General features: G+C 45.5%; 1 protein-coding gene across 5 annotated transcripts in view; it reads right to left on the bottom strand.

Annotated features, from left to right (window-relative positions):
- Positions 1-25,537, bottom strand: part of NUP214 (nucleoporin 214) — a 95,578-nt gene extending 70,041 nt beyond the window's left edge. For 4 of the 5 annotated variants that reach the window (XM_047828927.1, XM_047828929.1, XM_047828931.1 and 1 more), the window contains exons 1-14: positions 25,359-25,537; positions 22,977-23,172; positions 22,529-22,680; positions 21,487-21,685; positions 20,218-20,288; positions 18,993-19,056; positions 18,428-18,531; positions 16,395-16,501; positions 15,686-15,752; positions 12,272-12,398; positions 11,176-11,337; positions 6,268-6,712; positions 4,474-4,646; positions 1,813-1,910 (exon numbers count right to left, since the gene is read on the bottom strand). In XM_047828927.1, the coding sequence (XP_047684883.1) occupies positions 1,813-1,910; positions 4,474-4,646; positions 6,268-6,712; positions 11,176-11,337; positions 12,272-12,398; positions 15,686-15,752; positions 16,395-16,501; positions 18,428-18,531; positions 18,993-19,056; positions 20,218-20,288; positions 21,487-21,685; positions 22,529-22,680; positions 22,977-23,172; positions 25,359-25,403 (2,010 nt within the window). In that variant the 5' untranslated portion in view covers positions 25,404-25,537. The remainder of the gene's footprint in view (positions 1-1,812; positions 1,911-4,473; positions 4,647-6,267; positions 6,713-11,175; positions 11,338-12,271; positions 12,399-15,685; positions 15,753-16,394; positions 16,502-18,427; positions 18,532-18,992; positions 19,057-20,217; positions 20,289-21,486; positions 21,686-22,528; positions 22,681-22,976; positions 23,173-25,358) is intronic. The other variant, XM_047828928.1, reaches the window with a different exon arrangement.
- Between the last annotated feature and the right edge of the window lie 163 nt (positions 25,538-25,700).

Below are 25,700 nucleotides of genomic sequence, written 5' to 3'. Positions count from 1 at the left end.
GGGCTGGTTGGGAAAAAGAAGCAAAAACCATGACTCCGGTCCTGAGGGCATGCAAATAATCAAGTGGGGAAAGTGACCTAAAATTCTCTTTAAGTCAAACCATAGAAATAAACTGAGGTGACAAATTATAAATCTAAATATGAAAAGTAAAATAATAAAGCTTTTAGAAACATAGGAAAGCAGGGGGCGCCTGGGTGGCTCAGTCGGTTGAGCGTCCAACTTCAGCTTAGGTCATGATCTCACCGCTCGTGACTCTGAGCCCCGCGTCGGGCTCTGTGCCGACAGACTGGAGCCCGGAGCCTGCTTCCGATTCTGTGTCTCCCTCTCTCTGCCCCTCCCCTGCTTATAGTCTGTCTCTTTCTCTCAAAAATAAACGTTAAAAAAAATTTTTTTTAAAAGCAACAACAACATAGGAAAGAAGCTTTTGGACCTTGGAACCAGAAATGATTTCTAAAATAGAACACAAAGAGCACTCATCATAAAACAAAAGTTGATATACTGAACTGTACCAAGAACTATATTAAGTCATCAAAAGAAACCACAAACAGAATGAAGACAATTCAGAGTGAGAAAGTATCTGCATTATGTGTGCGTGTATGTGCGTGTGTACCTGACAAGGAACTCTTACGAATCACTAAGACATACACCCCATAAAAGAAGATATTCAACTGGCCAAAACCATATGGAAAAAAGGCTCAATTTTAGCGGTCGTCAGGAAAAAATTAACATCATAAAGTACAACAATAAAAAAGTGAAAAATACAAAGACTAGTGAGGATATGGACCAGCTGAACCGCTATCTACTCACGGTGGGAATTTACTAAAGAGAAATCTATGTATATTCTATGGCCCAGCAATTCCATTCCTAGGTGTATGCCCAACAGAAATGCATGCGTATGTTCACCCAAAGACATCAACTACCATGGTCACAGCAACGCTATTCGCAATGACTTAAACCCGGAAGCTCTTCAGATGTGTCAAGGGTAGAATAAAGACTTGTAGCACAGCCACCCGATGAATTCCATACAGTCACAACAATATGGATCGATTTCACAAACATTATGTTTGTAAAACCAACTCAACATGATGTTGAGCCAAACACAAGAATACACGCTGTGTTGACAGAAAGAAAGAAAGAAAGAAAGAAAGAAAGAAAGAAAGAAAGAAAGAATACTGTGTGAACCCATTTCAGAGAAGGTATGAACAGGCCCAACTAAGCAATGCTGTTGGAAGTCATGGCAGGGAGCTCCCTTGGGCCAGGAGAATGAGTAGAAGGGCATACATGAGGGAGAATTCTGGCGTTCTGGCAATGTTCCATCTCTTCATCCGGGGATTGGCTGCCAAGGTGAATTCAACTGGTGTACGGGTGTATTTCTTTCCCCCTATGTGTATTATGTGTTAATAAAAAGGTAAAATAAACCAAAATCTTATGGAAAGGCACAGAAACAGAGGACCCTGGATAGATTAGTCGGTTACTTTGGAAATGAGAAAAAATCAATCAATCAATCAATCAATCAATCAGGTGCTACAGTCCTTTCAGACATAAGGAGAATACAACAAAGTGACCAGCACAGCAGGGACAAGCTCAGGAACCAGAAGAGCAGACAATGTTAAGGCTCTGGGGCTGAGATAAATGGCTTTTATGCACACACATCACGAACGTTCAAGGCTCATGTTCTAGTATTTCCTGTCACGTAGTCCCGAGTACTATTTCAAAGATATGGATTCTAAAACACGAACACCCATTTTATAATAAACACATACGACTGTTTGCATGAACAAACACGGCATTGTAAGTTGAGTTTCAACATACCTGGGGAGAGCCTGACTTTGCCACTGGAGGGGTTATCCTGGGTGACTTCTGTACCATTGAGGACGCTGGGCCCGGGCTGCCCTGAGCAGACCGCCCTGCTGGAATAAGAAGGCCGTGAAAACAGCATTTCTTCCCATTCTTTCTCTCAGCGTATGTGTCCTTCGCTCAAATCAAAAAAAAAAAAAAAAAAAAAAGCTTCCCAGTGCCCTTGGCCCTCCTATGATTTCTGTTACTAAGAATGATGTCCACAGTTTTTATTAACCTGTTCCAAGATAACTAAAAAACACGTATTACATTTTCAGACACGAAACTCTTTTATAAAGCAGATAAAACTGGAATGTCTCTGAAAGTAGGCATGTGCATTTTTGTGCAGGCCCAGGAGGCTGGCCATTTGGCCCATCCTTATTCCCCAGAGGCACCTGTTGCACCTCTGAGAATGAGGAACAAAGTTTAAATAATCCCATCACCTTGTAAGAACTCGTAGGGTCTTCAGGACCCTTGAGGAAGCTCCTGGAAGCTTCTAGAACAAGCCTTGCTCTGCTTCACTTTAGACTCCCCTAGGGAGCATTTAAAAAATAAACACACCAAAAACTCACACCTAAACCTCACCTCCAGAGAGCCTGATTGAACTGTCAGGGAAGAGATCCCCCAGTGAGTCTAGCACACTACTGAGGTTGCGATCCAATAACCTAGGACCCTCCAAACTTTAAGAATTAAATAATAGCAGGGGGCACCTGGCTGCCTCCATCGGGTGGAGCATGTGACTCTTGATCTTGGGGTGGTGAGTTCAAACCCCACATTGGGTGTGGAGCCTACTTAAAAATAAAGTAAAATTAAAATTAAACTTAATTTAAAAATAAATAAAATTTAAAAAATAAATAAAATATAAAATAAAATAAAATAAAATAAAATAAAATAAAATAAAATAATGGCGATGGAAGGGCAGCGAGATGTGGGTGGTGAGCAGTGCAAAAGGAGACTGTGGACGCTCATCATGGTTCAAATCTTCTCTCCTACACTGAAAACAGATGTGAAAAGACTAAGGCAAGTCTCCTGAACTTTCTAGGTCTGTCTTTGATGAATTTGAGGGAAAGTCCTGGAATGAGGGGATTCTGGTAAACTCCATAAAGCAGCCTTCTCTCCTGAGCAATAGGTAAGGGAGAGGATTTCACGAATTCACGGCTCAATGCCTGCTCAGGATGTTACCAAGATAACATTATTCCTGACACTCAAACACCGAATGGCTACCCAAACACGTCTGGCTAGGTATTATCTCTGGCATTGGTGAAAATAACTCACACCTGGCAAACACCATCCTAACCACATAAGCAAGGAAACATTACTCATGTCGGGACAAAATGAGATCGTGCAATGCAATACACATCACCTATATGGTATTACCACCCCAAATGTTGAACTGGAATCTCGTCCTATAGAAACAATCAGGTCCAGGGGCGCCTGGGTGGCACAGTCGGTTAAGCGTCCGACTTCAGCCAGGTCACGATCTCACGGTCTGTGAGTTCGAGCCCCGTGTCAGGCTCTGGGCTGATGGCTCGGAGCCTGGAGCCTGTTTCCGATTCTGTGTCTCCCTCTCTCTCTGCCCCTCCCCCGTTCATGCTCTGTCTCTCTCTGTCCCAAAAAAAACAAAAACAAAAACAAAAACAAAAACAAAACGTTGAAAAAAAAAAAAAAGAAACAATCAGGTCCAAATTGAGGGCCAGCTCCCTAACTATTGGCCTGACCTCTTCACGAACATCAATGCTAAGAAAGAGGAACAGGACAAAGAAACGTGTGACACTAACACTAAAGAGAAAAAACTAGAACAGAAAATCTCCTTGAATGGAGAGAAAAAAGCCCTAAAGAACACTATTGGGACAACCACGGAAAGGTCAATGTGGGCTACCAATCAGATTATTGTTCAATTTCCTGAGTGTGCTAATGTACCAGGTACCCTTGTATTTGAGAGATACACGCTTAACGTGTTCAGGGGTGAAGGGCCTGCAAAGAACTCTCCAACAACTCTCCAACGTCTTAGGAAAAAAATACATGTTAAAAAATAAAGACACAAAGCAAACGGTGCAAAACGTTACCAAGCGTTGCCTTGGCGAAGGGCCCAGTTTTCATTACACAATTTATGCAACCTTTCTGCAGGATGAAAGAAAAAAAGAAAGGCCAGGCACGTCTGTTCATGGAGTTTTACCACGCACTTGGATTCAACTTGGTTATGGTAACTATCACCACTTACAACCTGCGCTCAGTAAACGTGCTTACAGTAGGGCTGGGTATGAAAACCCAAAGACAGTCATCAGGGGCGATAAGCTTCACAGCCACCACAGGCTTTTCCTCTTTCACGCCAGCTCCACGAATTGTTCCGTAACTGCCCTTTGCATCGGGCAGGCTGCACGGGAGGACAGATGCCACGCAACGAGACGCCGCCTCTGAATCGCCAAGTACACTTGGCTCCATGAGAAAGGTCAGAGGGCCGAGCGTGGCAGCGTCGAGGCCACTGCAATCCTCCCTGGAGTACGGGCGTCACAGCACATTAGCGTGAGATACAGGAAGCAAGAAAAAATAATCCGGTCTGACTACATGAGCTAGGATTCCTAACAACTGAAACAGGCAAAGGTTAAGAATTCAGGGCTGATTTCCTTAAAATCATACCTGATGCCGAGGGAGAGACCGAGGACTTTGACGACACGGAGCTGGATGCCGAGAGGGGCGTGGGGTGGCTGAGAGGTCCGGAAGCAGCCGGCTTGGAGGCAGAGGGGAACGACAGCGTCGCAGGTGCAGCCTGGGAGCCGATGGCAGGGCTGGAGGGAGCCACGGCAGTGAACCTGAAACGGCGGTCCGACTGCATGAGGAGGGCCTGCACTGAGGCCCCTTCACACTGGTCCTGAGCAATGCTACCGAGGGACAACTTACCATCCCTATGCTTTTGCCTCTGTGAAACACAAGTGTTCGGCTCTTTTTTTTTTTTTTTTTTTTTAATGTTTATTTATGTTTGAGAGACAGAGTGTGATCAGGGGAGGGGCAGAGAGAGAGGGAGACACAGACTCTGAAGCAGGCTCCAGGCTCTGAGCTGTCAGCACAGAGCCCGACGCGGGGCTCAAACTCACAAACTGTGAGATCATGACGTGAGCGAAGTCGGACGCTTAACCAACTGAGCCACCCAGGCGCCCCAATGTTTGGCTATTTCTTATAAAAGGGGATCGCTCCAAGGAACCAATGATCTTCTGTGTATTCAGGAGCAAACTAGTCAATGAAAATAAGCAGTAGTTGTCACCGGGCTGGTGGCGCGCCATGATCATATAGCGGTTAGTACTCTGCGTTGTGAAAATAAGTAGTAGTTAAAATGAAGGAGAAATGAAGTTTATCGGGACATGAAATACTGATCTTCTATTCCATCAAGCGAAGCAAAAAAAGACAGGCTGGGACTCCATTATTAGGAGAGGCTGGTATTCTCCTTCTCCCAAGGAAATCACCGAGAACTCGCTTTGGGCGATCACCTCCTCTGGGGAGTGAAAAAGACAAAGGAGATCACGGTCTTTCGGATGCTTACGGGAATGGAAAATTAAGCTTTACCCACAGGGCAAAGTCTGTCAACAATCTAAACGTCCAGCATCAGATGACCGGCCATATAATTCACGGTACAGCGACAAAATGGAATACCAGGCAACTGTTAGGGTGAGGTGGCTGTGTGGTGACTTGATATCAACAGTGACAATGGCAGCAGCGGCGGTCACAGCCAGCACCGCGTCCATGGCGACAAGAGGTAGCAGAGATGAGTGGGGGAGGGCTGGGAGCGTTACGAGGAACAAGGGATCACTTTCATCAAGGGGCTTTGCGTTCCAGTGGGGAGAACGCAGCCAGAGACAAAGTTAAATAACAGGACAGGAGTGAGCTGGGTGGGGGGGACGTACATGGAGAGGAAAGTGAAGGATCATGCTAAGGAGTCTGGACAGTCCTCGAAGAACAATGAGAAGCCCCCCGGGGTCTGTCATGCAGGAGAGTCACCTGATGTGTGTACAACTTCACAGCTTACTGTGGTGGCTGTCAGAAAGCCGTTCAGAGAGTGAAGGGCGGACACAGGGGCAAAGGGCTACAAGAGATTCATTCCCCGCACAGGGTGTATGTTCCTTATTGCCTCATTTTACAAAATAAGGACTATCTCTTCCATTTTAAATCTGAAAAAAGCAAAAACGATCACTTAAATATAAACCTCTAATAACTTAAAAACAAGAAATTCTAAGAGACTCTTCTGGACTCCGTCCCCCGATTAAATGCAAACCTTTTACGTTGTCTCAATTTTTACCATTTGCAAGTATTACTTTGGAAGACAGGAAAAAAGAGGAAATCTATTCGTTACTCCACTCACAGTGACTATTTCCAGTGACTAACACGTGATATTTCCACGCACGCTCCAGCAGAACCACTCTTTCTTCAAGCGCTACTTACTTCTCACTAAGGTTGACCTTGACTGCAGAGGCCGAGGATGGGAAGGAGGGCTTCATTCCTATGTTTGGAGCAGACGCACTTGGCATCGGTGTGCTTTCCAGGGTGGGCTTAAAACCCGATGATCCAAAGGAGAACGTGCTGGCGGACGGCACCATGGGAGAGGCCACAGGGGTGGACGCTACGGAGGCTTGAGAAGGAGGAGCAAAAGAGAAGGTAGATGTGCCAGAACCACTGGAATACGGAGGGGGCTCCCCTGTGGCAGAACCAGACGGCTTCAGGGACGAAGAACCAAAGGAGAACACAGTAGGGGCTCCGACAGAAGGCAAAGAGAAGGTGGAAGGGGGAGTGGCCAGCGATGGAGGTGGACCAGAGACTGGGGCCGCAGGGGCGGGAGCGTCGAGCTTCTGCGGGGCTTGAGAGGAGGTTGGAGTAGTGGGGGTACTCCCTGCAGTGAACAAAATGGAGAAAAAGGAAGAGAGAAATTAGCACCAAAATAATGGAAGTCTACATGACAGGGCTCGTGGCAGAATGAAGTCGGAGACAACTGTCCTAGTTCAAGAGGAAAAAAAAAGAGAGAGAGAAAAGTGGGGTTGACAGACTTTCCGTAACAAATTTTCCACATGGGCAGATGAACAAAACTTTGAAGGGGGGTTGTCTGGGGGGCTCAGTCAGTTAAGAGTTAGACTCTTGATTTCAGCTCAGGTCATGATCTCACAGTCATGAGACTGAGCCCCATGTTGGGCCCCGCCCTGGGGGTGGAGCCTGCTTGGAATTCTTTCTCCCCCTCTCTTTCTAACCCCCCCAAGTAAATAAACAAACTTTAAAAAAAAAACAGGTGGGGCGCCTGGGTGGCGCAGTCGGTTAAGCGTCCGACTTCAGCCAGGTCACGATCTCACGGTCCAGGAGATCGAGCCCCGCGTCGGGCTCTGGGCTGATGGCTCAGAGCCCGGAGCCTGTTTCCGATTCTGTGTCTCCCTCTCTCTCTGCCCCTCCCCCGTTCATGCTCTGTCTCTCTCTGTCCCAAAATAAATAAACGTTGAAAAAAAAAATTATTTTTTTAAAAAACCAGTAAATTAAAAAAAACAAAACAAAACAAAAACCCAACTTTGAAAGAAAAAGGAAACAAGGAAAGGCATTAGATTAACAGGACTTCATGGACACCCAGCTGAATCCCAGAGCAAGGGAAATGCATCTCTTAATGTTACAGTGAAAAACAAACTATTCTGCAGCATTTCATCAACAATTAGGAGAAAACTTTAAGTCAGACTTCCACTCCCACTTCATAATAGTCCCTAAAAGCAAGTCCAGATAAATTAAAGATATCTACATATATAAACACACGTATATGTACATTTCAAAACCAAGGAGGCAAAAAGTCAGAAAAATTACTGACAGCCTAACAACTTATAATTTAGAAATGACCGCACAAAAACAAAAACAACAACAAACAAACAAAAAAAACCCACAAAGGAAAAGATTAGGATTTGACTGCCTAGGGGCACCTAAGTGTCTCAGTCGGTTAAGCATCCAACTCTTGATCTAGGCTCAACTCAGGTCATGATATCGTGGTCTATGGGTTCAAGCCCAGCACAGAGCCTTCCTGGGATTCTGTCTCTCTCTCTGCCCCACCCCTGCTTGCTCACTCTCTCTCTCTCTCCCTCTCTCTCACAAAATAAATGAGTAAACTTAAAAATATATATATATTTGCCTGTCTAAAGACAGTTACATAACTAAAAGGTAACTAAACAAAAAATCTGTAGCAAACGACAATGTTTTATATTTTTTAAAAAGCTCATACAAATTGTGATAAAGAAATTTCAAGACTCTGATATAATCCAGGAACCTAATTCGCAAAATAGTACATGACTGATCAATCTGCCTAATCAAAGAAATGCAAATGTAAATGAGGCCTATTTTTGATTGTTCTCTAAATGATCAAGATTTAAATATGTACAATCCCCTATGTTTGGAAGGGTAAAATAAACCTGAAACCTTTATCTCTAGGTACCTAACTGAGCACAATCTTTTAGAAAACACTTTAGCATTATGTCTCAAAAATCATAAAAAATGGACTCATTCACCCACTTCTAAGAATAAAGCCTACAAAAATAACCTAAAATATGAAAAAGACATTTAATGTCTTTTTACACAAATGGTAAAAGATGTCCAATGGACGAGTAAGCAGTCACTTTTCAAAGAATCACAAAGATTAAGAATGTAGGAAACACAACTTAAATTAAAAATCTACACACTAACGATGTATATGATATTTTACAACTACAAAGAAAGATGTTTATGAAAAAACACTAGAAGAGAAGACAGGTTTAAATCTTTTTCTGTTTTCCAAACTTTCTATAAAGTAACACACTAAACTGCCAAATTAAACAACTCGGTAAGTAAGAAAGCAATATTTACTGCCCACACGTTTATATTAATGGGTCTTGATTCTTCCAAACTGAGATGGCAATTAATTTATCTTCACTACGTCAAAACGAAGACCCCAGGAAATTGTCACTTTAGCGGAAGCATAATGCAAACAAATTTATTCTGTTACTACTTCACACAATAAAGACGGAATTGGCAACTGCAAGCTTCTTTGAAGACACAAACGTATACGTTGTTCATCGCTTCCGTGCACGTTCAGTAGACCTACGTGAAAAGTACGTGCCAGGCCCGAAAGACACCAGAGGCACTGTTCTCCCTGAAAACAGAACCGAGCACATGAAAACCCTCGTGCATTTCTGATCATTCAACCCAGCATCCGCGGAGCGGCAGAGTGGAAATGGACGGAACCGTTAATGCCTTCTGCACCCGCCACCTAGGCTTCAGCGACAGCTGCAGGCCACTCTCTCCCCCTTCGATGGCCCTCTTCCACTCCTCTGGCTGTCCCCTCTGGACCAAGCGGGATGGAAGCGGGGGCTTTCTCTAGGAAAGGTGAACAGTAAAACTGGCCTCTGCTTGTGCTCGGGGGTTTAATGGGCTAGTAGCGAAGCCCTTCACAACTGAACTGTCACCCTGCAGGCTCCCAACTTCCCAGGGTGCACTGCCTGTCAACAGCCCGCACAACTAAGTGTAGGTAGCCTGTGGTACTCATGAGCACTTCAGGCAAAACCCACTCAAGGGTGCCTGGGTACCTCAGTCTGTTAAGTGTCCAACTCTTGATTTTGACTCGGGTCATGACCCCCCACAGTTCATGAGTTCGAGCCCTGCATGGGGCTCTGTGCTGATAGTGCGGAGCCTGCTTGGGATTCTCTCTTTCTCTCTCGCTGCCCCTCCCCTGCTGGTTCGTGCATGGGCATTCTCTCTCTCTCAAGATAAACAGATAAGCTTAAAAAAAACCCAAAAAACACTCAAAGAGCACACACACTATAAACAATGAGGTCCCCTGCTATCATAGTCTATGTGTGGTGACCTGGTTTACTACTTGGGGACTCACTGCCAAGTGACAGGAGTCCAAGTGTCTTGAGTGGTTCTGTTTATGAACAACTCACTCTGCATCGGGAAGCAGCAAGAAAATACACTGTCCACCTTATCCACCCCGACTGGTCAACACGGTTTTTCTTAGATAGAGAATTGATCACACTATGCACTTCTTTAGCCAGAGAAGTCTTGAAAGTTATATATTCACAGAATTCAAAGGGAAGAGTGGTGAAATTCGACAATATGAAACACTCCCCCTTTAAAAAGTTTTACACTTCGTTCTCACATGTGATACACTGTCACTGTGAAAAAGCTGAAAATACATATTAGTGTTTATATACGTGCATTTACATACATGAAGAATATGCACCAAAATGCAGACTACGGCTATTGTTTGATGTCTGAGGGACTCTGTTCTTTTTTTTAATGTTTGTTTTTGAAAGAGTGTGAGCGAGGGAGGGGCAGAGAGAGGAAGACACGGAATCCAAAGCAGACCCCAGACTCTGAGCTATCAACACAGAGCCCGATGTGGGGCTGGAACTGGATGCTTAACCAACTGGGCCACCCAGGCACCCCCATGTCTGAGGAACTCTTTTTCTTTTTTTTTTTTTTTTAATGTTTATTATTTTTGAGAGAGACAGAGAAAGAGAGAGCAAGCAAGGAAGGGGCAGAGAGAGAGGGAGACACAGAATCAGAAGCAGGCTCCAGGCTCTGAACTGTCAGCGCAGAGCCCCATGCAGGGCTCGAACTCACAGACTGCGAGATCATGACCTGAGCTGTAGTTGGCCGCCCGACTGAGCCACCCAGGAGCCCCTGTCTGAGGAACTCTTAAGTGATTTTGTATTTTCTAATTTTTTGCCAATAAACGTATACTACTTAAGTAATATTTTCAAAGCGGGGGGAGGGGGGGGGAACCTAACGAAAATTAAATATGAACAAAAAGAAAACAAAATCCTATGTTCCCACCACCCAGATAAAAACCATTATTTAGATTTTAATATACACTTTTCTAGTATTTTCCCTAAATACGTATGTATATATGTTTTTTTTCTCATAAGAAAGAAATCATAAAGCATATAGCACTTTTTCACAATATATTCCACTAGCTGTCAACAAATGCAACACCAGTAACAGTTACGTGACAGCCACTGCATGCACAATCACATATTTAATCCCTCGGACGAACGTCTTTAGGGTTGAGACCTATAACACAGGGCGCTATAACAGGATATTGTTGCTAAATGACCTGATGGGATCCATTGGGCTGAGCTTCCCTTTCACCAAAGTCAAGGTCAGAGACTAAAGCTTGTGGGCAAGGGGAAGCAAGAATGCGCATGTGTTCAAGGAAAAGTCAGTCCCTGCCTCATGAAGACAGAACGAGTGGATGAACAGGACCATTACACATCCCCACACAGTTTTTACCCTTGGGAATAGTCCAGAACAAGCCCACGGTACTCCCCAACTTCCAGCGCAGGAAGAGGCACGCACCTGACGACTTAGGCTGTCGCTCTCCTTCTACTGAGAGCCGCTCTGGCGTCTTGATGAGGGACCTAACCCCAGGATTTTGATTGATCATATAAAATGGACAAAGCACACCATCTGTTGAAAGCAACATAAGAACTGGAGCAGGAGGGAGAGTCTTCTCGTCATCTGTTAAGAAAGAAAACAGAAGTGAAAAAAAGAGCCAAGTCATGAAGGGCCTGGGCGGGAAGGAAAAGACCGCCCCGAGCAAGAAGGGGCTGAACAGACTCATCCCAACAGTAAAGCTCAAGCCCCCGTGTTCCGATTCATATCTGAACAGTCTCTCAGGCACCAACTCATTAAAGAGAGCTACTGTCATTATTGACCGCCCCTACCCTGCTGGACCCTGCAGGGCAGTTCTGGCAGTCCCGTGGCAGCCGCGACTGTCCCTAGGCTCCCGCGAGCTTTACAAGCGTGTCTCAGTGTTCACGATATTCCCCTGCCCGAGACCGGCATCTCTAGGAAGGGGCTGATCTAGCAGAAAAGTGACAGACTACAGACATCGGAAAACACACAGAAGGACGCAGAAAGGGGAGTCAAACTACTGTATGTTCATTCACAGTTGAGTCATAAGCATACGGTTTGTCAGTGAAGACTGGAAAAGAATCAAAGTAAATGAGCTAGTAAGACCAAATAACCCGACTAGGGAAAGGAGAGGAACTCAGGTCTTCCACTGCCCTTGCACATTTCGCAGCACAGGAGCTCTGCCACGCTTCAGCCGGGGAGAAGACATACTCAGAGCACATACTCAGGCCCGATTTGGAAGCCAAGTGCTTGAGGTGTCCATTCTAATATGTGTCTTCAAACCAAGCGCTGCTATGGTTTGAAGCGCGCGCGCGCACACACGCACACACACACACACACACACACACACAGTCTGACTCGTCAAAGAGTGTCCGTCAAGTTAGGCTAGTGTCATCACCAAACACTCTGTATCATTCAAGCGGAAATGGGCTACCAGAAGTTAAAAGTGCCCTGCAGCGTAGATTCTGTCACGAACCCATAGAATGGGATTTAAATATCAACCGTGATCAGAAACTAAACTACATCAGACCACACTTACTGATGGTGATTTCCACTTGGTTAGTATAGTCTATGGCAACTCCCATGGGTAGTGAGTCATCACTCTTGTCTGTTACAGGCAGTTCAGCTCGACTAGAATCCTCCAGGAGCCAAGATTCCCAATTAACCTGGAAGAAAGAAGCAGAAGGTGAAAATGCTGTGTTGGTAAGAGCTCTGCGTTGGTTCTCCTACCATTGTTCAAATAGAAGAGAAGGGAAAAAAAAAACTCTCGGTTTCGATTTCTTTGTTGACTAGAGTCAGAAATCTGGGAAGATGGTCTAAAAGCCATGAACGTCCTAGCAAGTGAGGGGTTAATATTCCAAATCAACCTATCTGCCCCTGGTATACCAAGTCTCTGCCTCGGGAATAAATAACCGCTATCATCAACACTTTCCGAGGTACCGTCCAACCCAACTAGGTAGATTCCTAAATATGGTGGGTGAATCTCATACCTGCACCAACCAGTCAGCAGCTGCCCCTGGAAATGTGGGACCAGGACCAGGACCTCCAGTTGATGGCTACTGCGGTCTTCCGCAAGGCGGCTAATAAAGCTGGCCACATGCTCTATGCTTGCTCATCCACGGAGACAGAAGCCCCCTTAGTTCCTGTCTTCCCAGATCGCGGCATCACTTCCTCACACTGGTCCCCCTTCCTGCCTTTGGGGTCCTTGAGAAACCACTACGTCTTTCCCATAAACTGCCCTGTTGCTCCTGTCCGCCTGAGTGGGCTGTATTCCTGCCAATAAATGACTTCTGATTTTTAAAAATCACATTTGTCTAACTTTCAGTGTTGACCCAAACTGGGCAGCATGAATCAAAGGGGAATAATAATGCTCCATGAATAACAGAAAAGCAAAAAGCTGTGGAGGAAAGGGAACACAGTCGTACTCCATGACTTTGCAATGGTGAGAGTAACAGTCACATTCATAATAATGTAAACAAAATTGACGTCAACTTTGAAAAACAATCTACACACAAAATAAAGAAGACTTGGGGCGGCTGCGTGGCTCAGTCGGTCAAGCGTCCGACTCTTGGTTTTGGCTCGGGTCGTGACCTCACAGTTTGCGAGTTTGAGCCTGGCATCAGGTACTGCACTGACTGTGTGGAGCCTGCTTGGGATTCTCTCTCTTCCTCTTTCTGCCTCTCGCCCACTCATGCTCTCCCTCTCTCTCTCGCAAGATAAACTTAAAAAATTTCAAAATAAAGAAGACTTGATAATCACTACGGAACTGAATGCAAACAATACCAATTTTGATTTTACAAAAGACGAGCCACAGAATGCCAAGAGCTGGAAGGCAGGAGTGGGGGAAGGTGTGCTGAACGCAAGGGTTGGGGAGAAGGTATTCCTCCCACAAAGCGGAAGGTCAGAGAACTTCACCGTGTATAGTGATGTCATGAGAAATGAAGGTAAAAAAATGTTACTTATAGTTGCAGAGCCAGCCAACAGAAGAAACTACAATAGGACTGTAACCCTAGTAAGGGAAGGACAAAGATTTCAGGGCCTCAAGTGAGCTATATCCTCACCTGCCACAACACCCAAGAAGGTCTAAAATTAATAATCACTACCTAGTGATAAGGCAGAGTATTACTTAGGGATAAGGAGGTTAGCTTTTAAAAGAAAAACATGCTACAAGTCAAAAAAAAAAAAAAGTCCTCTAAACAGGACTGGATAAGGACAGGGTAGGGCAGGGGTGACTTTTTTCATTTATAAACCCTTTTCTAGAATTTGATTTTTTAACCACGTACATAAACTGTCTTGATAAGAAACAAAAATATAAGTATATTTAAAGGGTGTTGGGACATAAAATCATGATATTAAGAAATTGTCACTGAAATCGATCAAAGACTTCAGAGGAGGCTGCTGCATTCAGCCTGTGACCCCCAAGTGGCCCACCCTAGACGCCACGAGAGCCACGCACTGGACCACCTGGCCATGTGGACAATGATGGGTAAATACTGACCGGTTGGCGAGAAATATGTATCTGTGTGTGGGGTGCACGAGACATTTTTCAACTCAAGGTTCAGGATGCCTGGGTGGCTCAGTCGGTTAAGCGTCCACCTCTTGATTTCGGCTCAGGTCATGATCTCGCAGTTCATGGGTTCAAGCCCTGTGTTGGGCTCTGCACTGACCGTGCAGAGCTTGCTTGGGATTCTCTCTCCCTCTCTCTGCCCCTCCCCTGCTCATGCGCTCTCTCTCAAAATAAATGAATCAAACTTAAAAACAAAAGTTTTTCTTTAAAATTCCAGGCACCAGTTTCAAGAAAACTTTTCTGTCTCAGCACATCTCCTCTGTGGTGACTCCGCGTAACCCACCACAGTTTCGGATGGCGTCACAACCACCTCAGCCCACCTCGTTCGTCTGCAAGGAGGACAAAGTGCAAGAAAGGAGGTGGGCACTTACTTGCACGGGCGCTTTTAGCTTTCTGGTGGTTGTTCAAAGTGAAACAACATATTTCTTTTTTTTTAATTTAATTTTTTAATGTTTACTAATTTTTGAGAGAGAAAGAGAGAGAGAGAAAAAGAGAGAAAGCGTGAGTGGGGGAGGGGCAGAGAGAGAGGGAGACACAGATTCCGAAGCAGGCTCCCGGCTCTGAGCCTTCTTCTGCCCAGAGCCCGACACGGGGCTCGAACTCCTGAATGGTGAGACCAGGACCTGAGCCGAAGTTGGACGTTCAAACGATTGAGCCTCCCAGGTGCCTCCCTTTTTAAAAACTTTTAAAAATGTATTTTTTTGAGAGACAGAACACAGCAAGGGAGGGGCAGAAAGAGAGGGAAACACGGACACACAGAATCTGAAGCGGGCTCCAGCCTCTAAGCTGTCAGCACAGAGCCCCACGCACGGCTCGATGCGGGGCTCGAACCCATGCCCCTCCCCACGCCACAAGATCGTAAGCTGAGCCGAAATTGGTAGAAATCGGAAGCTTACCGACTGAGCCACCTAGGCGGCCCCAAAGTGAAACAAAATATTCCTGATGAGTCACAATTTGGTATGATCTGCATGTTTCTCTCCATTAATCAAGGATGGGTTATAGCTGACTGAATGAAGGGGCAGGTTCAAGCAAGAGCGAAAAAATAAAGGTGATAAAACAAAACAAGGCAGAAAAACCTTCTACATCCAGGCGTGCTCCCGTTGACAGCAGACCTCATCGTATGTTTCCACAGATCAAGAGTGGACCCAGAAAGGACAGAAGGGCTTTGGCTGACAGTGGAGTCTGAAACCCACATGTGTCCATTGTGACATCTCAGCCACCTGGCCCGAGGCGCTCAGTCACATCAGCGAAGCGTCAGCTTTGCTGTCACCCAGGAACTCATTCAAAGGGACGTGGCTTCGTCTAAACCTTCACCATAGTTTTAACTCCCTCCGGAGTCTTTCTCAGAAAAGTATCACGGAGCAGCGACAAGAGAGTGAAATTTACCTGATCTGTTTGTCGAGCAAGGATACTGACTTCTGTTGAAGCTGCGGATGCTGCCAGCACTAAATCCCTTGGAAGAATAAAAGCGGAAGGCCATTAAACTAAAACACAGCAACAGTTCTAACCCGACTTGAGCCTGAGGTAGCGTCCATAAGGACTTCCTCAAGACGTCAAGGAGGAAGGTGAGGTTTCCTACGTGGCTGAAGAGAGGGGAGAAGATTTTAGATACAAAGCTTAACTTCTTAGTTCACCAGATAAAGCCCTGGAGAGCCGGCCAACTGCCTGACCATTTCCGAGAGACATGACAAAATCACGTCAGAATTTCCAATAAATCTATCGCCCTGTGAACAGAATAATCTGGTGAAATTCCGGACAGAAGCTTTGCTTCAAGCTATCTACCTTTCAAGAGGAAGCCCTTTGCTCTGAGGGGAATTTTTAATATGTTCCTTACATATCAGTATCATTGTCAAGTCATCAGCGGGGTTATTGAGAAAACGGGACTTTTAGGATCAGTGAGTATTCGATGGAGATAATTCAAGATTGGGGAAACAGGAGTCAGAGAGACATTATCCAGCATCAGAGGAAAATATGTGTGGGGCACCTCGACTCTCCATTCTCCTTTCCGACAGAAAAGAGTTTCAACGTTGCAACCAAGTGGTTCAGGTGGGACCCGACAGAGAGAGGAGGAACCCTTCTCGGGCTCTCGGCTCACCATTCTTCAATGTAACTGAGGTAGTAATGGTGTTTCCTCTCCGTGCAGCTACCATAGCAGGGCTCCATAAAGTTCACAAATATCTCTGGGTGCTTTTCTTCTTTTTTCTACCAGAAACAAAAGGAGAAAAAAAAAATCCCATGTGCACTTTTTCTTTCATTCTACACAGTTAAGGATCGCAAAAAACAAAACCATTTAAGTTTTATGAAAAAATTCACCCAAAAATCTATGTCCAAGTCCACAGGCACGATATAAAGGCAGAGTGGAGTAGTTCAAGGCACGGGAATGGTGGCCACTGAACCGAACTGTATATACGCTGTTCTGTCACTTTCCGGTTGTGGGCCAGGCACGGACAGATCCCGCAGCCTCTCTGATACCGTTTTCTTATGCACGTAGTGGGCCTGTGGAACTCACTTCACTGCCATGAAAGGCGGTTTTAAGTGTGAAACAAAATGACACATATCAAGCTTCTAGCCCAGGACATGGAACCCAAGAATCAATAAATGCCAGAGCTGATATTCTCCCTGGGAACAGAACATCTTAACGGGCTCTTCAAATAAGGACTTCATCTGGGGCAACGGGGAGTCACGCTGGTGGCAGGAATGGAAACTGCTGTAGCTTTTCTAGAAGATCCTTTGGCAATGTTTTCAAAACCTTAGCAACAAGAGCATATATCACTGAACCAAATTCACTTCCAGGCATTTATCCTACAAGATAAACACAATCACATAAAATGTACACCAAAGGACATATCGTGGTATTCCTTAAAACGGGAAAACTGAAAACCACCTGAGGATCCAGGAGCGGAAGAAGAGCTAAATAAATCATCTGTCCGAAAAGCCAAATATAGATGGTATTCAAGGACTTCAAAAGATGCTTACGATTTACCACTAAAACAAGGCTGCGAAAGAGAACTAATGCAACTCCCACTTCTGTTATATTTAGACATTTATTTATGTAGTTTTAAATGTTTTTATGGACTTTGAAAACCAGTACTGATTGGGAAGTATATGCGCTGCCTCATTTGTCTTTTTTTAAATGTCCCCGCAACGTAGTCACATTTTGTAGATCTTGTTATTAATGTTCTTCCCGGTTTTCAAAATGACTCACTCCCTGAAGTCATTCCATTCTCGCTCAAAGGGCTCCTCCTCAGAGGCCTTCCTCGAGCACCCAGTTGAACTGCAGCCCTGTCATTATCCGCGCGAACCCTTCGCTGTTCCCTCCTTCACCCTTATCATTCCCTGACCTGCACTTCTTTACTATGACTAGCACACTCGTTAGAAATAGAAGACCCTTGGGGCGCCTGGGTGGTTCAGTCGGTTGGGCGTCCGACTTCAGCTCAGGTCACGATCTCGCGGTCCATGAGTTCGAGCCCCGCGTCGGGCTCTGGGCTGATGGCTCGGAGCCTGGAGCCTGCTTCCGATTCTGTGTCTCCCTCTCTCTCTGCCCCTCCCCCGTTCATGTTCTGTCTCTCTCTGTCTCAAAAATAAATAAACATTAAAAAAAAAAAATTAAAAAAAAAAAAAAGAAATCTAAGACCCACAAAAGCAAGGACTCTGCCTCAGTCACCACGGTATTCTCAGCTTTAGAGCAGTGCCTAGCACCCTGCAGGCATCTGATAAACATCTGGTTAAGTATAAACAAGTGGGAGAATTTTAAAAATCAAGGTATTTTCTTGCTTTTCTAAAATATCTTTGTCAGCTGCTCCTGAAGCCAAGACCACACTTATGTTAGCTAACTTGACAATCAATCAATCAATCAAATACCTTTATCAGGTTAACACCTACCAGGACTCATAGTTTACAATGTAAGCAAAAGCAAGCTTTATGATTTTCTTCACTTTACGACGAAACGGTAGATTATGCTGTTAAGAGGACACCATCATTTTGGCCCCCACGGCCCATGGTGCCAAGTTTTATGCCTGAAGTCGTACCACCGTTGGCAGCAAAAGGAAGCTGGAGCCCAAGCCTTAACCTTTACTAGAAGACCTCTGTGGCTCTCAAAGAACAAAGATGTCCCTTTCACAAACGTACCGGGAGGAGAGCCATCACCACATCTGGAGAAGTTTCCAGGGTCCCATCTGCAGCAGCATAGACGATTGTGAAGACGTAAGTACCGATCCACAGCACATCCAGAACTGAAATACACACACTCTGATAAAGCATCTCACTTTGGGAATAGCTCCTGCGTGTTAAAAAATTAACAGCCCATGGATAAAAAAGTCAGAGTACTATAGTTTTGACAAAGGTCCGGATTTTACTGACTAGATATAATTCACAGATACAAAGATTCAGGAAGCCCAAATCCATCCCAAAGTGGGACTTTTTTTTTCCTGGTGGATTATAATCAGGGCAAATTTTGAAAGAATCCTAGTAACAAGTCAGGATCCATTTACTATCATGTACCATGAGACACGGGTGTCTACCAGAGGACTGCTGTTGTGCTGACTTAACTGGCCAACGGTGATAATGAGAGTATTCATGCAGGAGGCACTAACACCTCCCTGGGCGGGTGTGTAGATACATCACATGATCTGACATTTCTGTAATAGTGTCACCTCGTGACAGGCTGGCCCCGTAAGAAAAGCAGATGGGTTACCTCTGACAGGATGATCTGACTCATAAAACGGAGGACAAGGAATGACTTTTTTCTCCTGCAAAGTCTGAAAGAGATTGGGGGGGGGGGGGGGGAAGAGTGTCAAATGAAACACACATGAGCCGCTGAAACTCCGTCAAATCCAGCATGTTCCCCAGAAACCACTACGTTTCATGTTCCCAGCCAGGAGACAGCACAGGGAAGAGTAAATGCCTACATCCAGCACCCCAACCTACAGAAATCTCTCAAGAATGCGTGCAGGCGCAGGGGGAGGATGCGCAAGGCAATACCATCTATGGCAGCAAAGCCACCCACGCTGACACAGACAGCCAGCTATAGCGGGACAGGGGAGTAAATTACGGCGCGTCCACAGAGCGGACTACTATCCAGCCGTTCCGAAGAATGAAGTGGCTCCACGGATCATGAGTTAGAAAAAGGATTCTGAAAATGATTACATTGAAAACAAAAAAGGCAAAGAGCAAGCCCATAAAATTAAGCCAATCCTATTATCCTTTTACAAGCTAACGCCCTGAAAGAATATATACCAAATTTCAGATAACAACTTTCTGCAATAACCTAAGAAGTAAACCCTCAACCTCAAACTCAGACATCCACTGCCATCACACCCCATTGACAAGGGATCTCAAGGAGGAATTCACAGCAACACAGGTCTCAGCACTGCCTACGAACGCCTCCTTGCCATCCACGCTCGACCCAAAATATATGGATTCTTTGCCAATTATACTGCAGAGTATCTGTGAATATTGTCCCAGGAAGACCACAGGGAGGGGGTGACAGAGTGACAGGAGCATCCATTCTCTAGTTTCTATAATTAGAGAAACTGAACCTTTAAGAGGGACTCAGCTAGCTGATAAATAATGCTTCCATTGTTTTGATGGAACGTTCTTATAGAATGTACTGGAAATGTAAAGCCGGGGAACACTGTGTAGTGTTATCATCAGTGTGTACAACAGATAGATAATGCATCTACACGCAGACTATTTGTAAAAGCGTCCAGAAAAGTCTGGAGGCTACCGCTAAAGAAAACAGAGTATGCCTCTGGAAAGACTATGGGACAGACAGGAAGAGTTCCCCTCTTTCCTGCTTGCTTGTGTACTGATGAATTTGTCGTAACGAGCATGAAGTACATTTTGACAAAGAAACGCCGAGACCCCAAACCAGCCACCAAAGGTGGGTAACTTACGAACAGTTCTGAAGTACAACTTACGGGAAGATACTGGACCACGGTTCCATCTTGTTTCCCCACAGCCAGCTGCTTCCCTTTGGGGCTCCAGCACACTGAGCAAAGAAGAAAATGCGGTCAATTAAGAACTGAAGAAAATGGAGCAAACCAACGAGATCTGCCCTGAAACAGCCATTTAATCACCACTTTCCATTCCCTGGTCAGCCCCCGGAAGACTCTAGGATCATCTTTACTCAACAAAGTTAAAAAACAAAAAAACAAAAAAACTGGGACCCTTGGGTGGCTCAGTTGGTTAAGGGTCCGACTTCAGCTGAGGTCATGATCTCACGGTTCATTGGTCTGAACCCCGCGTCGGGCTCTGTGCTGACAGCTTAGAGCTGGGAGCCTGGAGCCTGCTTCAGATTCTGTGTCTCTGTCTGCCCTTCCCCCGCTCGTCTTCTCTGTCTCTCAAAAATAAACATTAAAAAAATTTTTTTAAAGATCATTCTGATGATACAAGGCAATTATGATTTACCACTGGGCCATTAAGTCGACTGTTCCAAATGTTTTGTCAATGGAGTATTGTCCAGAAAGCTGGAAGGTACAGAAAACTCTGTAGTCTTTAGATAAAGAGAACAGAAAAAGTTTTCAAGTATCGAGAAATCATTCTCTTACTCCTGTTTGACACTGGTAATACTCTGCCCCTGAAGGTACAAAATGGCTTTCAGTGTACCATCCACTACCCTTTAGGATCCAGAAACAATCATTCTCAAAAACAGTTCGAGGGCAGCTGAGTGGCTCAGTTTGTTGAGCATCCGACCTCCACTCAGGTCATGATCTCGCGGTTCATGAGTTCCAGCCCCACGTTGGGCTCTGGGCGGACAGGTCATGATCTTGAGGTTCGTAAATTCGAGCCCCACGTTGGGCTCTGTGCGGACAGTTCAGTGCCTGGAGCCTGCTTCAGATTCTGTGTCTCCCTCTCTCTGCCCCTCCCCCGCTTGCGCGCACGCACGTGTGTGTGCGCGCTCTCTCGCTCTCTCTCAAAAATAAACATTAAACAAAAAATTTAAAACACAGTTCTAAACTAGCCGTACCAAAATATTTCTTTCTCCAGAACGCCTACACACATTCAAGTTAAATCCTGTCTGCTGTTTGGCTTTAAGAACGTGAACTATGGAAATAAAGAATACTCTCCAGTTCCACCAAATAACAACAGACACAACAAAAAACCCCATTTGCTTTTATTTCCAGAAATTAATTTTTAAATAGATTACCATTATTGTATGTTACGGAGTGAAAGCCTTTATTACCCACCGGATGTTACTGCCACCGTGGAAGGGAGAGTCGCACACACTTTCACTGTTTCTGTGATTTGTAGGACAGCAATGCTGCCATCGGCCAGACAAACTGCCATCATGGAGGCAACAGTGGGGTTCCACTTCATATCGATCACCATGCCTCCTGCGTCTTTCAAAAGCTTATGATAGGCAAATGGGCGTTTTTGCTGTTTAGCCTTTTAAAACAGATGCCCAGGAGCAAAAATAAATTGATAAATTAATAAATACATAGACATTTAATAGTCGAAGAAAATTACTGAATATGCAAGTTTTTTCTCAAATTACAGTTTATTTTCCCCCACGACTGTGACAAAAACAAATTAGCTCTATGCAACAATCTATTTGTTACAGACAATTTCAACACAACTTTGAAAATGGCGGTCAATTATCCTAGCACACTGGAAGAACTTCCAGCAGGGGAATACACAAATGCAAAATAATCAGTAAAGGGAAAACACTAGATTAAAATCTTGGCTCTGCTTCTTAATGGTGTTGGACCCTTGCACGTTTAAATTCTTTGGGACTATTTCTCCATCTATAAAATGAAGACAACAGCATCTACTTTGCGAGGCCACGGTACTTAGGAACGAGGACAAGGCCTATAAAGCACCAGTACAGGGCCTGGCACATAGTCAGTGTAAATACTCAAATTATTGACAATATTATTCCCAAACTGCTAGAAATGGAAGAACACTGCCAGAGGAGGCCGGAGACTGGGATATGGGAACTTCTGACATTACTATGAACTCTACAGCCTTGGGGCAGGTCACCTAAAGCTCCCTGGGCGTGGGCTCTCTCATTTGTAAGTGAGAAAAAACAACACCTTGGGGCGGGTATTAGGGAAGAATTTCTTGAAGTCCTTTCTATCTCAAAGGTCTAAGATCCCACAGTTAATGCCTTTTTTTTAAACCCCTACTTTAATCTAGAAAAAAAGACTCCCAGAGTCAACCAAGAATTTCTAGGTTATGAGACAAATTTTTTAGGTCCCATGCTGATGCTACACTTTGCCAGGAGCTTACCTCATTTGAAAATGTGCGAACATCAAAGAAAGCGATAATGGAACCGTATTCACTGGACATCATGCACACGGAGAGTGTGAGGTTATCACAGCTCAGGGCCAAGTGATGTATCGGGAATTTCATAGGAACCAGTAAGCTTTGAACTTTATCAACTAAGAAAAGATTAAAAAAAAAAAAAAAAAAGACAAAGCAGAAGCAGAAGCTGTAACCCCTTTACCAGGTCTACGGTCTATGTGAAACAATTTTTACATCTCCATAAACATACAAGCGCACTTTGAAGCCTAGCCATGTAGAACAAGCAGAAAGGCTTCCTGCCTAGAACTACTTCTTGGGGGTCAACCTGAAGATTCACAGCCACTTTAATTTTAATACTAGAATGACTTCTTGGGAAAGAGACTCCTTCACTACACCCCTCCCTCTCCTAGGCAACAAACAGTAAGTAACTTACTTATCTTGTTGGGATCGTCACCAGGTTTATTTTGAATAAGAAGATTTTTGGTAGGAAAAATCTGCAACCCACTGGCTCCACCAGCAAAGACCAGGCCATACTTGTTGGACACGGCTAGCAGACTCGAGCGTTCCTTGGGCAACTCCTCAGGGGAGTCAAAGATTCTCACCTTCTTCAGGGCTCTAAACTGAAAATCCTGTTGTCAAGGATGAAACCAAGATCAATTCAGGGAAAAGATATTCCATGATATTCCAAGAGCCCTAATCTTAGTACAACCCGGAGGTTTGTGGTGCCCGGCAGAGGACCTAGTAACGTTTATTGAATGAAACATAATTTTAAAAATTCTTTCATGAAGCCTTCCTTAACTAATCCAATTCACACTGGTATTTTCCTTTTCTGAACTCCTAGTTTGCTGTCCTAACCACAGGTGCTGTACTTGATCATTCATAATCTTGTCCTACTTGATGGTAAGTATTGTCTCATGACCCAGAGGAGTCCTCAGTAACTGCTGTGAAACATCGAAGGCATCACCCAACTACGCCGTTAGCCTGGACTGCCAGTGCGGTGCTTGACAAACATGTACGTGGACCTGATGAGCACAGAATGACGACCAGATCCCAGGAGCCGTCTTACCTGCATCAGATACTAAACAAAACACCACGGAAAAGGATGGGTATGGTCAATCTCTTAATAGTCAAGACCTATAAACCTACCTACGTGTTATGAGGACATCCAAACACAAGTCCAAAGCCCTTAAGGCAGGCTGTAAGGCCAGGCATGGCTTGACCCGTCTGCGTCTGCAGCCTCACCTCACAACGCTCTGCTTTACTCCCACAAGTGCCCCATTGATTGTGCAACATCCTGGGCCGCCTCCACCCACCACCGATTCCGTTTCCAATTCCGTCCATTTGCACGCTCCTTAGCACTCCAGGGCCTGGGAGCCTGCCCCAACCTCCTGACTGCCTGTCTCACCCAGCCTTCCGCTAACTGATCTACATGCCTTCAAAGACGGTTTTCAGTGGGTATCACCTCTCGGTGAGAATTGCATAGGTTTACCAATCACTATGTTCAGTTGTACCAGATGTGTTGATTTTTTTTCTTGAATTCCAGATTGATCTTTACGTCAAGGTTTTGGTAAAAAGGAGGCGAACCCCCTTTTGCTTATGTTCCGAAAGGGCAAAAGCCAAACACAGCCTTTCTCAGCTTAACATGTTTGTACGTGTATGGTGTTTTGTATGGGAACCCGAACACACTCCACTTACCGATTTCCTTAGCTTTGCTATTTATACATAGCTGCTCAAAGAGTAACTGAAATGCTTTTAATGCCAAATGAGTATGCGACCAGAAAAAAAACACAGCTTTCCAGACGAGACCACGCTGGCGTAGAATGAAATTTTCAGTATTTTTCTAATTCTCATCCTGATAATCCTAAATATCCTAGTTGAGTCACGGTCACGTGTGTGTGGAGAGCCAGTGGGACAAAGAGTCACAGGGAAGTTTTCCTTTCTGGTATAATCAGTAACTCAAAGGGAGACTATCATCTTCTAAGTCTGTAGTTCTGGAACCTTTTTTTTCCTTCTGCCCCAGCCTAGCTGAGAAATCCGCACACTCTCATCGGGTGGTCCCCGCGCCCTCCGGCCCCCGTGACATTCTCAAGGGGGAATCACTACTCGACATATGGGATGGATTACTACGCCCTAAACACATTTCAGTGACCTCTTCAATCGCCTAAACGCTTCCTGCACCTTCCTTGCAACCGTCATTTGGATCACCTGCCCCTCTCTTTCGTTTCCTGACCTTACGCTTATTTCCAATACCAAAATAGTCCTTCTATTCCAGGTCGCTACAGGTTTCCTAGAACGGGTGGTGAACCCCGGCTCCGCGTTGAGCAAGCCTGGACCACTTCACAAAAGGAGACCAGAGAAAGTGAAGACGAGAGGGTCTTAAAAAATAAAAACAGAAACCACCACCTAAATTTCAGCCCCTCTGTCAAATGTGACTCTGGGTTAAGTTACTTCCCCCGTCTCCATGTGCTCCTCGTTATGAACAGCTACGCGCGGGGTTGCTGCGCTGATTATTACCACGGTGTCGGGCACACGGAGAACGCTCTTAAGCAGCAATTACTACCACTACTCTGACCGACCCCCACGTGAAAGTAACTAGGGTAACTCAAGTGGCGCGCACAAGACCAACCAGGGACGGGAAAACGGATTCGGTGGGGCTCATCACGGCAGCCCGCTCCAGGACGCGGGCGAGAGCTCTGAACGCGGTAAAATGTTCAAGCAGGAGGCGGGAAGCGGGACAGCCGGCCCCCGCGCTCCGGCGTTCGGCGGACGCCGGGAATAAGGAAGGGAGGGAGGGAGGCCCCGGCCAGTCTCTGACCTTCATCTCCCGCTCGGGGATCATGGCATCCATCTCGTCTCCCATCGCGCCACCCTCTGTTGGCCGAAGCAGCCGCTGCCGCCGCCCGCGGCCTTGCCCACACGGCCCAGGCCGCTCCGGGGCCAACTTCCTTCCCTCACAGCAGGCTGCGCTCCGCAGACTCCGCACTTCCGGCGCGCTTCGATGACGTCATACGTCCCAGTCGGCGGTGTGGTCGGCGGAGACTGAGGGACCTCCTGAAGTCGCGCGCTCTCCTGGCCACCGCCTCCTATTGGCCGACGAGGGGGCGTGGCCCCAGGGCGGACGCGCCTGCGCCCTGAAGCGCCCAGGTCCCGCCCCCGG

This window comes from Prionailurus viverrinus, chromosome D4, assembly GCF_022837055.1.
Source record: "Prionailurus viverrinus isolate Anna chromosome D4, UM_Priviv_1.0, whole genome shotgun sequence".
NCBI classification, from domain to species: Eukaryota; Metazoa; Chordata; class Mammalia; order Carnivora; family Felidae; genus Prionailurus; species Prionailurus viverrinus.
The sequence above is the reverse complement of the archived record's forward strand: the minus strand, read 5'-3'. Positions and strand labels throughout refer to the sequence as shown.